The 14,957-nt window shown below is 39.5% G+C and overlaps 1 protein-coding gene across 7 annotated transcripts in view; it reads left to right on the top strand.

Moving 5' to 3' along the window:
* Nucleotides 1-8,498, top strand: part of ZNF438 (zinc finger protein 438) — a 39,044-nt gene extending 30,546 nt beyond the window's left edge. For all 7 annotated transcript variants that reach the window (XM_042817146.1, XM_042817145.1, XM_042817148.1 and 4 more), the window contains 2 exons: nt 3,325-5,185; nt 6,738-8,498. In XM_042817146.1, coding sequence (XP_042673080.1) covers nt 3,325-5,185; nt 6,738-7,350 — 2,474 coding nt within the window. In that variant the 3' untranslated portion in view covers nt 7,351-8,498. The remainder of the gene's footprint in view (nt 1-3,324; nt 5,186-6,737) is intronic.
* The last annotated feature ends 6,459 nt before the right edge of the window (nt 8,499-14,957 follow it).

The raw sequence follows: 14,957 nt of genomic DNA, 5'->3' as shown, positions 1-14,957 counted from the left end.
TACGTTGAAAGTATGTGTATGTCTAAAGGTTATTGTTGAAACTTCTAGCAAAGTATAAATTAAAGAGATAGTTTTGATCATTGATAATACTTGGGTGCTCTGGGAGGGCTCAGTAGTACCTCCAAATTGTGGACTGACTGGGTCCTTTTTGCTGATCCAAGATGCTAAATTGTCTTCAAATTAGTGTTCCTAGTCCACATCACAATCTTAACTCAGTCTGAAAGATCATCAGAGAGCTTCTCTGCATCTAGCCCATCTCTATGTTTAGGCACTGGCTAAGCTGCTTAACTGCAGCAGCTGTGTGGGATGAGGAGGAAATATAGAGCTGAGTATCTTTTGCATTCTAGAGGCATGGCAATGAATATTTCTGCACTAAAAGGTCTAATGTAAACTTGGCAAAACAAAACAAATACAACTTGTACTCCAGGCTGCTACCAAACATGGTTAGCCTGGAGAAAGTATTCGTGATAAAATTACATTAAATGGAAAAGGAGCATTTGTGTAAAGATCCCTTCTGAGACAGTCGTATCAGTACTTTAGCATTAGGGTAGCTGGAGGAGAAAGAACAATGTTGATCTAAATGGATCTTGTTTCTAACACCATTTTGTGGTTAATTTTTGTGAGAGTCTTGGCCTCTTGAATGGTACTTTCTTCTACAATACTGTGAAAATAATGTAGATGGTCCTTCTGTAAGTAAAAGTGATTTTACATCTTGAATTGCAATAGGCAAATCAACATATTTGAGAAGACTGTGCTTATTTTTATACCCAGTACAATGTGTTATTACTGCAAGCATTTGCTTCTAACCATGAATTAAACACTCTTGATGCTTCAGCTGCCATCTCAGCATCCTTGTAGTGGCATGTCCACTGCAAAATCTGTTTCCTGAGCATTTGCTTCTATTAGTTGGAGAGAAGGTAACCTCCTAACTTGCAGCATGAAGCAGCTCAGTCCTCTAGAAATCTGGTGTTCCTAGAAATTTTATGTAGATCAGTGAGTGAAATTTTGAAAAACGAAGAAGGGAGAGACACAAGGCTGACCTGAAGAGCAAATGGAAACTGCTTCATCTTGCTTACTGTGGCACACTGAATAGCTACTGGTTTGGAAATTTATTATCCTTAAATGGCAGGCATAATCTGGGGAGTAAGCTCACACTCCATCCCCTAAAAGAAAAATACCCTTGTTCAATAATCTGATGCATTCAGATTGTACAGTTTGACCTGTAACTGGCTTTGAAGTTCAGAGTCTAGTTTGGTTAATATTTAAAATACTTCTCAGAAGCACTTAAAAATATTGCCTTAAAATCAGCAGCAGGAAGATACCATGGAGGGCACAAACAATTCTCAGTGCTTTTAGCAATCCAGCAGTTGAAAAGATCAGGATTTATCTATGTGTAGTGATTGGAGGTGGGCAAAACAGAGGTGCTTAGTGAAAAAACAGTGCATGCTTCTAGCTTTTGGAGCATAAGGAAATAATTTTTACATTTCTGCTTCATCCATGTTGCACAAACTTCTTAGGCCTGGCTTTATTGTTGTGTGTAGGAATCTCTTGGTATTTGTGCAGGATTTGCACGTATGCTGTAGTGCAGTCTTCACAGAATATGTTGTTGTGAATACGAGTTGTGAATAATTCTACAAGCATCAAGCAACAAAGAAAAGTACAGTTGGTGCCCAGTAGATTCACTGAACTGGGGGGAGGATGTACAAGGCGATGTATGATAGACTTGGATTTTGATGCTTTAGATGGCAATAAAGGATCAAAGGACTATGCTCTGTATAGCTGCTCTATAAACATGCTGTAGGTCGAAGGCTTTGAAGAAGCATCAGCCCTACCGTGTATCATCTGTACGGTTTCTGTGCGATTGAGCAGTGAGTCTAATGTGTCCTGAAGGCAGTGGATTTATTGCACATGTGCTTACCATGTGTGTGCACGTGCATCTGTCCAGGAGTCTTGGTCATGAAATGTGATAGCTCTGTAACTTCCAGTGCCTGTTGCAAAGTGTGTAAAGTCTGGAAAGAACATCCAGTATTAAAACAAACTTACTGGAGTTTCCAGTGTTGGTAGTCACTCACAGTTACCTCTTTAAGTCTGTAACAGTCTGTAACAATGTATAAACACATTCATAATACAGGGTTTAAAAAGGAATAGATACTTCTCTATGGAATTACCTCATTGCCATTGCAGTATTTTGGAATTCCAGCATTTATTTTTACATATATTATTCATGTTATCTTTTCTTAAATTTATTTTTTCTTACATCCATCGTTGTTTTTCCAGAATGGTTTTTATATCTGGTATCCTAGTATCTTTGTGATTGAATTGTCAGTGATTGAGATTGCTGGATTATTGTTTCCTTTGTTGTTTGAGAAAACCTATTCCAGTTTCTGTGAACTGGAAGCATCATTAATTGAATTTACTTGAGAGTGGGTAATGAGGCTGTTATATGAAATGGTAACAGTGCAATTTAGCTTTATATTAAGCCTGTTTTTTATAGAGCGTGTGAAAGGTCAATATACGTCTCTGCAGCTGAATGTGGCTTTTATTTTATACACTGTAGGTTTTCCTTTTTTTTTTTTTCTCCTTTTTTTCATTTTCCTTAATTATCCTATTCTCCCTTAAAAACATTTATGACATTTACCAACACAAGTAGAAACAGCAAAGAACTGGAGTATAACTAAGGCAAATTGCATATTTAAGAAAATAATTGAATAACTTACATCAACATGCAGTTCTGTTGTGCTGTAAAAATGGATGAACGTTGTGTGTGATTGGGTTTTTAGCAATGGTTCATCTTCTCCTAAGTCCTCATTGATTTATTTATTTTTACACATTTGCATGTTTTATTGCAGTTGGTTTTTTGACAGCTTCATTGGGTAAGCTGTAGCCTGTATCTAACAAAACCCACAAATTCTAAGTGGTACGAGAATTTTGAAAGATAGCATGATGTCCTGTTCTTCCAAATCGATACTGAAGCCATGCTAGCACAGCTTTTTGCAAGTAGAAGAGCCTTATGCACACCTACGTCCTGAAGTGTCATGTAGCTTGTAATCTAGAATGAAACATACATTTAAAATTAGAATAAAAAATGATTATTTTCTTTTTTGTTTGTTTTTGTTTTGCATGTGAATATTTGCATTGTTTCAGAGAGTAGTTTTGTCTGAGACTTTTGCAGTTATAAACTTAGTGCTCATTTAAATAACTAATATTTTTAATAGGCTTGTGTTTAATAGTATCTTTTGTAAGCAGTTTTATTTCTGCTGCAGCAGTATAAAAAAAAGAAATACTATACAGTTTACTATTGTCTGTGTTACTTTATTATTACAGATAAACACAAATCCCCTGTGGACATAATACAAACTTTTCAGAAGAAAAGTCAGTTTAGGACCATTGCTCCAAAAATGGTGCCAAAAGTTTTAACATCTGGAATGGTTTCTTGTCTTCAGTCATCTTTGCCTGAACAACGTACAGCGATTTCAGCAGCAGGTTCTAAACCACTGGTGGTACCAGCTCAAAACTATGCCATCATGCAGGTTGCTGGGCATCAGGGTAGTTTTTCTCTTTTGGCCTTGCCATACATTACCCCTGCCGTGATACAGCCAAGCCAGCCAACAAATGTGGCCCATTCTGAAAACCAAAAGTTGCCTATCCCTCGCTACCAGTCTGTGAGAAACAAATTGCTTTGTGACAATAAAACAAGCCAAGCCTCTGTTTTGAATACACAGAGCAAGGTATCTACCAAAGGACAGATCTCATTGCAGACTTCCCCCGTGACTACCTTAGCTGAAGACTGTCCAAAAACTCATTGTAGCTCAGATTCAACTGAGCCAGTGATGCTAACAGACCATAATTCATCTGAAATGATGGTTTCTACATTACAAAGAAAGAACACTTGTGTGGAATCTGGATCTCCTTCAGTGAACAAAACAAAAACTGCTATCAGTAATGTTTCTGGACCATCTATAGTTAAGGAGTCTTTAAGCAAGCCGGAAAATTCAAGTAATCCTGTGAAATTCAGCCTTGACTCTGTGAAGACAGCATCTGCAACCACGAAAGAGTCAGTCATTATGTCAGAGAAGCTAAAGGGAGCACCCACAAATTCTGCAAATTCTGTTTCTATCCTGTCACCAGCAGTTTTTGGCAGTACAGTACAGATGACTCCACCAGCACCAACGGGAAAACTTCCTATTTTGCCTTACTCAAGAATGAAAAATTCAGCGTTTTGTAAATCACAAAGTACTAACGCAAAGGATACATCCGGTATTTCACCGAGACCTGAATGTGAAAAGACACCAGCTTTGGTGAAAACCTTTCACGCCCCTGCTGAAGCATCTGATAAACAATTGGCTGCATCTTTGACTCAAGCCCCCAAACAAACCGTTCCGGAAAACACTTTCTCTCCATCCAATGAAGTGGATGTTGACAGCCTTAAAAAGTTGAATGGTGCACCCTCTAAAAGGATAGGCAGGAAGAGAAGAGTCCAAGATGATTTATTGCCTTTTCAGGCCAAGCGAAGGAAATGCATCGTTAATAAATTCAGAGAAGTAAGAGAGAGGGTGAAAGCTGATCTTCAGCCACCTGAAGACAAAAAAGCAGAGGCAGTGAAAAAATACCGTAATATTAGACCCAAACCAGTGGTAGTTGTGCAGGCAATTGCACCGCTGCCTTCTACGGCACTGGTGGAGGAAAGGTCTCCTGACCTTTCAAACAAAGGTGTTTTTTTAAACAGTTCACTTGCCAGTAAATATTCAAGTTATAAATATAACGATACCACATCAGCTACATCAATTGATTTGGGTAGAAATGTGTGCTCAGCTGTACCCAAGCCATGGCATAGGTGTCATGTATGTAACCATAAGTTCCAGTTCAAACACCATCTTCAGGACCATATGAATGCACACACAAACAAACGACCCTACACGTGTCGAATTTGCCGGAAGGCTTACATTCATTCTGGAAGCCTGAGCACGCATATGAAACTTCATCACAACGAAGGCAAGCCCAAAAAGTTTGTGTGTTGTGAATTCTGTGCTAAGATTTTTGGCCATGCAAAAGTATACTTTGGTCACCTAAGGGAAGTGCACAGGGTTGTTATTAGCACAGAGCCCTCTGGTAGTGAGCAACAGATGCAAGATGCGTTGAGGAACAGGGACACGAATATAAAAGAGGCAGAAGAAGCAACAGAAAGGTGAGTGTTTTCAGTGATCAAAAGCTAAGGAAAATAGATTTCATAATAATTTCATAGAAATTCATAAACATCACCATTATGAAAATTGTTGATTTTTATAGGTATGTATTTTCTCTCAAGTAAGATTGATGATAATTTAAATATTTTTTCTAGTGGAATCTAGTCAATGTATTAAACTATCTAGTGTATTGTAGATGATCTATGGAATATAAATTATTACTGACACTGGAATTTCCAAAGTAGTTTTGCGTGTATTCTAGGAATACCCAACTGGCAGTGGAACAGTTTTGATCAGTTGATAGCTTCTGACTGTATCGTATCCACTTTGTGTTTTTTCCCAGAAGATAAGTGAACCAACTGCAATAAGTGAAAAGCAATTCATATTTCGGTATTAGCTTGTAGTTTGTTTACACTATTAAGTATCATTATTCCATTTCCTTCTCTGGAGTACTGTGAGCTAATCTGTCTTGTGTGCTGATTACCTCTGCTTTTGCTTTTGCTTTTGCTTTTGCTTTGCCAAGTCAGAAAGTTGGTATGCACCATATTAAGATGGATAGAACAGTATTTTAATTCTACTCTATGAGTTTGAGGAGAATGTTCTTGGCACAGTAAAATGGTTAGCGTTTTTGCTAACTCCATTGTGCATTTACCTTTAAGTGTGCTTCATTAAGCCCACTGCTTTCACCTGATGCCTCCGCACTGCGCTGTGTGTGTCTGCTTTGCGTAATTCTACTTCTGGGGCATCACATAGAGAATTTTTAAGGTACTGAGGCTTAAGAAGTACCAGTACTTTTCTTTCAGCTGTCACTAGTTGTCATACAGTGAATCATTTAGTATATCCATTTTGTTAGGTAATCTGTCCAAAGTGTGTTGATAAATGCATACAAATAAATGACGGTGTGGTCCTTTTTCGAGATGTTGCAAGAGGGGGGATCTGTTGAGTTTCTTTTGATTGGCTTAACTTAAGCCAGGAGCATATTAACTCATACATACATCTGTTTCCTTTCTACTACAGAGCGGTTCTAAATTAGCGAAAGGGGCTGTCCAGTCGTAAATTACCTTTTAAAACTTTTTTAATGCTCTTACAAGCTTTTAGAAAAAGACTGAGATTTGAAGTTTTCCTGGTTCCAGTTCAGAGTGAGAGGTGGGACCTGTGCTTTTGGCTTCATGTCAGTCAGGTGCAAACATGATAGTTTCTGTTAGTAGTCAGCTACTGGAAATGCTTATTTGCACTTCTCTAGCACAGAGCTAGAACAGTTTGAAATGACACCACCAAATTAAGAACTTAAAAAAATGTTATTCACCTTTTATTAAAAGGTTAGTGGCATTAAAAGATTATTTTTACTGAGATTACTTTGCTATTATGAAGGCAATTAGCCTTACCGTTATTTTATTGGGTTCTGTAGCTGCGCCTAATAAATTGGATGCTGTAGTAACAGTGCCTGTTTTTAATTAAAAGATTGTTTCATAGATGTCATCTTGAAACTTGCGTGGATCATCTCTTTAGTGCATGGCTGGTTCTGAAATAGTTTCTATTTCCTTTTTTTAACAGGGGAAGTAGATGCGATTTTGAAGATCTATTCCATAATCCAGGAGAAGTTAAATTACAGATCAGATGTGGTCAGTGTCAGTTCATTGCACAGTCTTTTGGTGAAATGAAGTTTCACTTGTTATGCTCTCATGGAGAAGAGATCCAGGGAAGAGTAAAGGAAGGAGCTCTGCAAGGAAATAGAGGAACTAGGGGAGAACTTATCAAACATGCCGCTCACTTCTGGAAACAGCGCAGTGAAAGAAGACTCTTGGCAAAATGCAGTGACAACGAGGAGGAGTTGTATACTTTTCCAAAACTGAAAAGACAGATATACCTTCACCATCAAAGTGATGTTGATACATTAACTAAAAGTGAAATGACTCAGTCAGGAAGCAGTGAAGCAGACAAGGGGATGCAAAATGTAGGTTGTGGGGCGCCAAGCAAAAAGATTGAATTCTGGTCTAAAGCTGGATATAACTGCATTTTATGCAAGCAGTTATTTGGAAGAAAGGAGGATCTTTGTAATCATTGGCAAAGTCATCATAACTGTGAAGACTCTTCTATTTTATGGACAATTTTTAGTTTGTTCTCAAAACAGGGAATTTTTGAACTTTCTAGCATTGGTGAATATTGAGGCTCAGTTCTACAGTGCTGCGTTGATGAACGTGTGAGGAATTTGCAGCAGCAAATACTCAATGCTAATGGTTAAAATGAATAAGATGCTTAAGTTCCATTACACTTATACACAGAAATAAATCAGTTTATATGAAGTAATCCCAATCTTGAACAAAATGGCAAACCAGATTGAAAGTGTGATTTCAGTCCCGACTGTGCTTCTAGATTTCATGCTAAAACTCTGTTACTGCAGTTCAGTAGAAAATTTTGAAGATACATACACACAACCTGCATTCCAGAGCATAGTTATCTTTAAAACCCCTTTACATTTTGTTTTCTGAATTTCAGTCTTTTTGGACACTAAGTTTCTTAGGTGTTACGTTCAGTCCTTGTAATAGCAGGGATTTTTGGACTTCAATGTGAAAAATCTACAGTTCTTTTTTTTTTTTTTTCCCAAGCCCTTTGAAAACAAGAGTTACTCACTACCTGTGGAGATGGAATTCTCAAAGCTTGACTGCTGTATGAAAATGAAAAAAAAAAGTTGATTTTAAAAATAGTAATTTGAGCTTGTTACTGCAGGGAAATCTGATGTTCTGCAATAGATCACATGCTTCACTGTGAACTTTAAGCACTTTCCATGTTCCTCCAGTGGCAGCAGCGCTATTGCTGAGAACACCTTTAGCAGCACTCTGCCTTTAACACTCTTGATATATCTCTTCTATTTTTGTGTAGTTGGCCCACACATAGCTGCAATGGGAAATTGTTCCTCTGAGTCTATGATGCAGGTAATAAGGTTTTTTTGCTTGTATTTCCGCATCTACTGTACAGATGGATCCAGAGGCCTTTCCCAGCCGTTCTTTGTGAGCTGAGAAGTCACTGTATCACTGTTCAACAGAAATCAGCATATCAGAAGGCAGACTGAAAAATACACCAGTACTATTTCTAAACTACTGCTCCATTCATTTCTTCTTGTGGTCAAACTGTAATTGAGGGATTGGAGTGATGAAAGAATCATTCCTAAAATGCCTTGCGTGGCCTCTCACTGTTTTGCAAAAAAATTTTATGAAGAGATCTAAAAAATGTTGGGGATTTCAAGGGGAATTCCAGAAGCTGTTGGAATATTTTGTGTATGTTTTTTGTTTTTAAACAGTAAAGGCAGCTTTCTGAGCCAGTGGTTTTGAATGTTGTTTCTTGTACGGTGCTGTGCCTGTGTTGGACTACAAGACTGAAGCTGAGAAAAAATAAAAAAGGAAAGGTCTCATAGAAGTGCAGGGCTGCTCGGTGAGGTGGAAGAGTCCCTGTGGATTTTTACAACTTCTTTCTTACTATCAGTTCCATTGAATACACAACTGGTTTGTTCACTGTTTTAGGATAATACTTTGTGTGCTGAACTGCTGTAGGAACACAGTTCTTATGCTTGTGTGAAAAATATGTTTTAATGCATACAATATACTGAGTATAGTTGAAAATGCACTGAAATGAGAGCAGCGCTGACACCGAGTTCCCCCTATGCAGGAACAGCACAAATGATGGCTGGGCAGTCCTTCTAAAATACTTTCCAAAAGTGTGTTTTAAAATGATGCATCAGAGCCAGTGATGTAGATGAGTGATTTGGTGCTGTTTTATTTATTTATTTTTTTACCAAGAAGAGTCACTCTCTCATTTCCTTAAAAGAGGGGCTTGCTGTGCTGCTGGGGGAGGTTTGGGACTCAGGAGCCAGTTTTTTTTTTTTTTTTTTTTTTTTTTATTTAAGTGGAAACTCTCATGTACAATCTTCACTTTCATTATGTTCCTGAACTTCTTTTTCCTTCTGTAGTCCAGGCCAAGCGGGTAAACACAGCCCAGATTTCAGCAATTTAAAGCCTGAAAATATGTTTTAAAGCATAGTTCTAAGCTGCTTCTCGGTGTTCTCATAAATGTTTAAAATTAGAAACCTTTTTTTTCTGAGCCTGAAAGCATTCTTACATTTCAGGCTATTAGGATTATGGTAGATCATGAAAGCTTGGGGTTTTTGAAAATACATCTGTATTTAATGCAGAGCTGTTCTGTGTTTCAAAAATGCGTTTGTTTTGAATTTGAGTTCAGTTTGATAGCATTTGGAAGAACGAAATGAGCTGTATTTACAGTACCATTAGATAGTGCTGTTCAACAGAATGGTCGTCATGAGTGCCGTTTGTTGTTTACCTTCAAGTCGGACAAGGTAACATCTGGCTTTGCACAGGAATTATAGTTTTAAATTGTTAAAATGAATGTTATTGTTTTTGTAGTTTCTTTCCCCTCTGATTTTTTATTAAATCTCTGTTTCAGCTTCGCTCTTAAACTTGAAAGCAGTGTCTCGTGTGGAAAATTGTTCCTTCATCATCACACCATAAATAATCAAAGCTGGATGAGTTCCTCTGCTTCTCTGGCTTGCTGAGTATTGCCCTTCTCCAGCTGCAGAGCTGCAGTTTCCTATGGCTAACATATGGCTAACCTATGGCTAACAACTACGCTGCCAGCATGGTTGCTGGCAGTAAATTTTTACTTCATTTATTTATTAGAATTTAGATGTCTGCTGTTTTGCTCCATCAGAGTTTCTGTCATACCTCATTAGATACTTATTTTATCTACTATTCACTGAGCTCCTTAGAGTCAGTGTCATAAGAAGGATGAACAGGTATTTAGGAGACTAGATTTCAACCCTAACTTTGTGCAGCTGATGCTGACGTTTGAGAATCGCCAGCTTATCTAGGCTCAGCCATGTAGTATATTATATTTCTACAACACATCTACCTACATACGCCTCTGTTTTTGAAAGAAGTGTATACTTCAGATTCAGCTCATGTCAGTTATGATTACCAAACCTGTACAATGTAGGTTTGCGATTATTATGCATAAAGATTAACACACTACTGACTATAGTAGGTTGACTTGTCAAGTTCCTTATGGCTCTAAAAATGAAAATCTCTTCATGCTGAGTCTGACACAGAAAAGATCTGTTCTCGTGGAGAAAATTCTCATTGCTTAAAAAGAATGGCAAAGTTTGTCTTCATTTCACTGGGTGGTTTTGTAGCTGATCTCCACTTTTCCTTAAAGTGCCCTAATTTTTCTTTGTTACTGAGACTAAGGAGGACCCAGGCAGGCAAGAGAGTTTCATGAAGATGTTTTGATTTCCTCTCCCCTTGCAGGCAGACACATCTGTGGATCGAATTGTCTGGGTGACCTTGCTGTGCAGGCACAGTGCAGGGCAATGTGAAGATCTGGCTTCAGCGTGTGACTTTGTGGCTGACCTTTCTGCAGTTCCTAAGTAGAAGTTGTGAATTTAAGTGGAAAAAATAGCTTACTTTTCAGACATGAGTGAATTTCTAATTCCTTACTGGCAAACCCTTAAATTCTAAAATTGACAGTAACATAACTCTATATTTGTGGTTTATTTGGCAATTTTATTTATGTGGCGGTACCAGCAGCATTTTAAAACTTGATAGTTCTGGGGCTGTCAAGTACAAAGGGAGCTTTCTCTGCTTCTTTTACATTTTATTGACTTTCATGTAAGCATTAGAAACGATGGGTTGAACTACGACTTCTGCTGCTGACAAAAACACATACATTATTCTTAAGTTATTTGGCAGAAATTTGCAATTTCATCTAGAATAACAGATTAAGTCAGTGAAAAGAAAATTCTTTCAAAAAAGATACGTAAATGAACTGTCCATGTGTGGGTTTCTCTGCACACTGTAATGGATGAAATCTGTGGATGACAGACCTACTAGTGAATGCCAACCGTTTCCTCTTATCCAGAATTACTAAGAGTGGCCAAGGGAAGTGAGAATTAAAAAAATCCCTTGCTGTTCTGACTTGAATTTTATTCAGTATTGCTGCTGTGCCAGTACACATCGTGGACCAAGGCATGATATTGAGGCATTTTGTAAGGCACTTGCAGCATTTAGTGTAGTTCAGTGGAAGAAAGGAGAAGCAGTGTGCAGAGCAGAGAGTGATGATGGAGAGCAACACAACCCATTGAATGCAGGATGTGTTACTGGCCCTTCGTGACCTGCGTGCATAGAAGTTTCTGCTGTAGCCTGCCTCTGAACTTCTCCCTTTGATGCCTGTAATCATGTCGCTTGAGGTATATGAGCCTGTAGCATCCCTGGCTTCCCGGGACACAAGCTCATCCAAACAGCAGAGCTGACTGTATTTGCCCCTCCTTTGGGGGCCTCATTTACAGACTTGGAGTTAGGTGAGCTCCATCCAGGCTGCTAGACCAGTCCCATCACCTGCCAGTTTACCATGGAAAGCATCTCTCAGCTTTTTTCCAAGAAAGTGAAATCTAAAGCTATGTCCTGCAAAGCAGGAACATGACTTGCTCAGTTTCCTGCAGATACATCACTGACGAGTAGCAGTAGGAAAAAAAAAGCTAACTGTAGCTGTAAGAAACAGAAATAGTTGAATGTCATTTGAGGGTTTTAAGTGCCACTGGAAAAAGACAGAATGTCCCATCGGTAACATAGAGGTGTTTCATACAGGTGTGGTAGCATAAAGCAGCAAAGCTGAGATACTGATCTTTTTGCCCCTTTTTCCTTTCCTCTCTCTCTCTCTTCCTCCTTTTCCTTTTCTCTTTTTAAAGCAGTCTTGCCTTTTCTGCATCCTCTGTGAACCATTCTGGCTGAACGCAGTTTTGAAATGACTCAACAAAGTCAAATGGTGCCATATATGATGTCTGTGCTGTGGCCGCAGCAGCTGCGCATGGCTTGGCAGGCTGGGGATGTGTGGGGCTGAGGCAGCTGCAGCAAGGCCCGGCAGCCCCATTGCAGCAACCCTGGCCTGCTTGGTGTCTTGGCAAAGAGTTCTGTCAGCGGCACCGCTGGCCTGTCCCCAACGGTAGGGCTGCCAGCGTTAATGAGGTGTCAGTGTGGGAGCTGGTATTTTAAGCACTGCTACAAGCAATTTTGTGACATTCGTAAAGAAAGAACCGAACTTGGGATAAAAAATCCCCCCAAGACCAAATAAAGTGATGGTTTCAGCTGGTGATGTTTCAGTAGTGAGAACATGTTTTGGCACGAAACCGCATCCTTTCTGTTGTTGTAGAGCCTGGCCAAGGCCTTTGTATACCTGCACAAAGGGCTCCTACTCGGAGCGCTCTGTGCTTTCTGGGGCTTCGGACTCTCTGCCTTTCATTCACAGTGAATACACTGCTTTTTTCTACAGTTGATTCAGGATGAAAATAAAGCATTTTATTTCCTGTATGCTAAGTAATTTTGTGCAGCTTTGGGTTTAATCTGACTTCTGAACATATACCCGATCAAGGAGATCAATGTACCTTTCTACAGCTAGAAGCAATAAACGACACAGCAAGGGAGGAAAGCAGTAAATATCCCTTTGACCGTACCTTTGAAGCAATGCAATTGCTTTTCAGTGGAAGTTTAATTTCTTCATGTTTTTACTTAAAAGCTTTTATTAATTTTAACTGAAGTAAATACGTTGTGCTTTGCTTTTCAAATCAATCCTTTTACAGCTTGGAGTCCTTGGAGCTTGAATCCTCTCCAGCCATATTCTGCTATCTGCCAATTCCTTGCTAAGTGCAAATCTGACACTGCTGCCAATAAATCCACCTTCATGCCGTTTAAAGTCATCTGCCGTATTTCTGTGAAGCTAATCAAAGTCTGTGAGAAGACATTTTTTGAAGGGGACTGAATTCTGGCCATTTCAATTAAGTAAGTTAATTAAAATTAATAGCAGTGAACTATGAAAGAGAGAAGTGGTACAGTTTGTTTGAACGCTCACTTATTTTTATTCTCTGTTGCTGGAGGAGTTTTCCAGACCAGAACTGATTTTTGCTCTGCTGCTGTTTGTGATGCTCTTCCTGTCCACTTTCAGACTCCTGAATGCAGTGAGCCCCGGCTCTGAGCTGATTCCATCCCTGTGAACGCAAAGCACTGTTTTATTTTTACCTGGTGAGACAGCTGGCCTGATAAATGGATGGGATGCCAGCACTGCAGGAGACAGCGATGATGTCTGCATGGTTCATGGTCTGCGGTTTTCCAGGAGCAGATTTTCCAATCTCTTTACACGCACGCATGTGCCACCGAACACAAACTTACAAACGATTGGGTCTGTGGAACATTTTTGAGGGGCTTGGTAGAGCCTTACTGTACACTCTGTACTCCAGTTATTTTTTATTAAGTGCACTAGCAGTATGATTATTATACCACCAATATATTTATGGCGGATCTGATTCCTGAAATACAGCATGGCCATCTGGGTTCTTCCAGGAAATTGGATTAATTATTGAATTGTTTGAATTTCATATAAAAAAACGTGCTGCTCTTGCTGGTTAGCAGTCCACATAGAGTTTAAACAATATTTCTGAGAGTGATTTATTGGTAGAGCGGAAAAGCCTGGTGCTGAATCCATCCACTGGGATTTGCTTACATTAGGAAGCAGTGCAGGTGGCAGTCTGTTTCAGCACCGAATGGATTTTTCCCTTTTCTCTCTGATAAATGAAGTGCTTATATAAGGTGAAAGATTGGAAAAGTAAGCGGTGCAGAGCCCCTGGGGAGCCCTGCGGGCACGGGGCTGGGGCTGCTGGCCTTGCTGGGCTGTGCTGGCGGCTGCGGGGCCCACCTGGGGCTGCTCCGTCTCAGCCAGCAACATGGGGATGTGGCTTGAGGAGAGCTGCTGATGGCATCATAGAATCATAGAATGGTTTGGGTTGGAAGGGGCTTTTCAGATCACCTAGTTCCACCCGCTATTGAAGTGTTCACCTGGAGCTCCCAGTGTAGTTGCAGCACAGGAGGATGTTTCAAAACCAAACTCATTTTGTCACTTGAGAACAAATCGTCCCCAAGGCTTTGTTGTTGTCAACTTCCTGTAAGCTTTGAGCTTCAGTCTCGTGTTTTTGTTGTGTGCGTAATGGGTAGGATCTGGTTTTGAATAAGTTCTCAACAAATTATTCTGAGTCTTTATTGTACGTGAGGCCTCTCCTTTTCTTTATTGCTAATGTACAAGATGTTTCTCCCAAATAATTATTTTGGTGTCATTTAACAACAAACATTTGATGGCTTTTACTGTCAAATACTATATATAAATTCCTCACAGTGTCATATTTATAAAGTGTTTTAAAGAGGCAGATATAATCAGCTCTAAAAAGGATCCAGGCTCACTAGCAGTGTTTCCTGCAATGCACATCTCTGGAGAAAACTGAGATCGGACTTTTACAGCCAGGACCAATTAGGCTCAGCACTTAGATGAATCCCATTTTTCAGGCACAGCTTGAGCAGCCTGTCAGGTGTCTGGGCTGTCTGCTCCTGGGCACCACGTTCCCACTGTCAGCCATGACACGTAGTGCCCCTTGTGCAGCCGTGTCTTAGGAAAGCACGATGATGAATCCGCAAGTTGGAGTTAAAAGGAGAAAGTGCAGTAGTGATTACTCAGTGCTGAGTAAGGTTTTGTTCTAGTAGACACATCTGCTGTCATATGGGGAATTGTTCGGATGTCTATGGCTTCCTACTTCATGTAATTATGAGGATTCATCCTTACTTAAAAGGAAAAACAGGTTTTGCCCTTAGTTCATCTTCTGGGTGTGCCTACAATGAGGCAGGGGTTTTGAAAATTAAAAAAAGGAAAAATAGAGTTGCAAATACAGCATGA

The sequence above is a fragment of the Centrocercus urophasianus genome, unplaced genomic scaffold (assembly GCF_019232065.1).
Source record: "Centrocercus urophasianus isolate 14NV4802_14NV808 unplaced genomic scaffold, USGS_Curo_1.0 seq_16, whole genome shotgun sequence".
NCBI lineage: Eukaryota > Metazoa > Chordata > Aves > Galliformes > Phasianidae > Centrocercus > Centrocercus urophasianus.
Note: the sequence above shows the minus strand (reverse complement) of the source record. Positions and strands in the feature narration are given on the sequence as shown.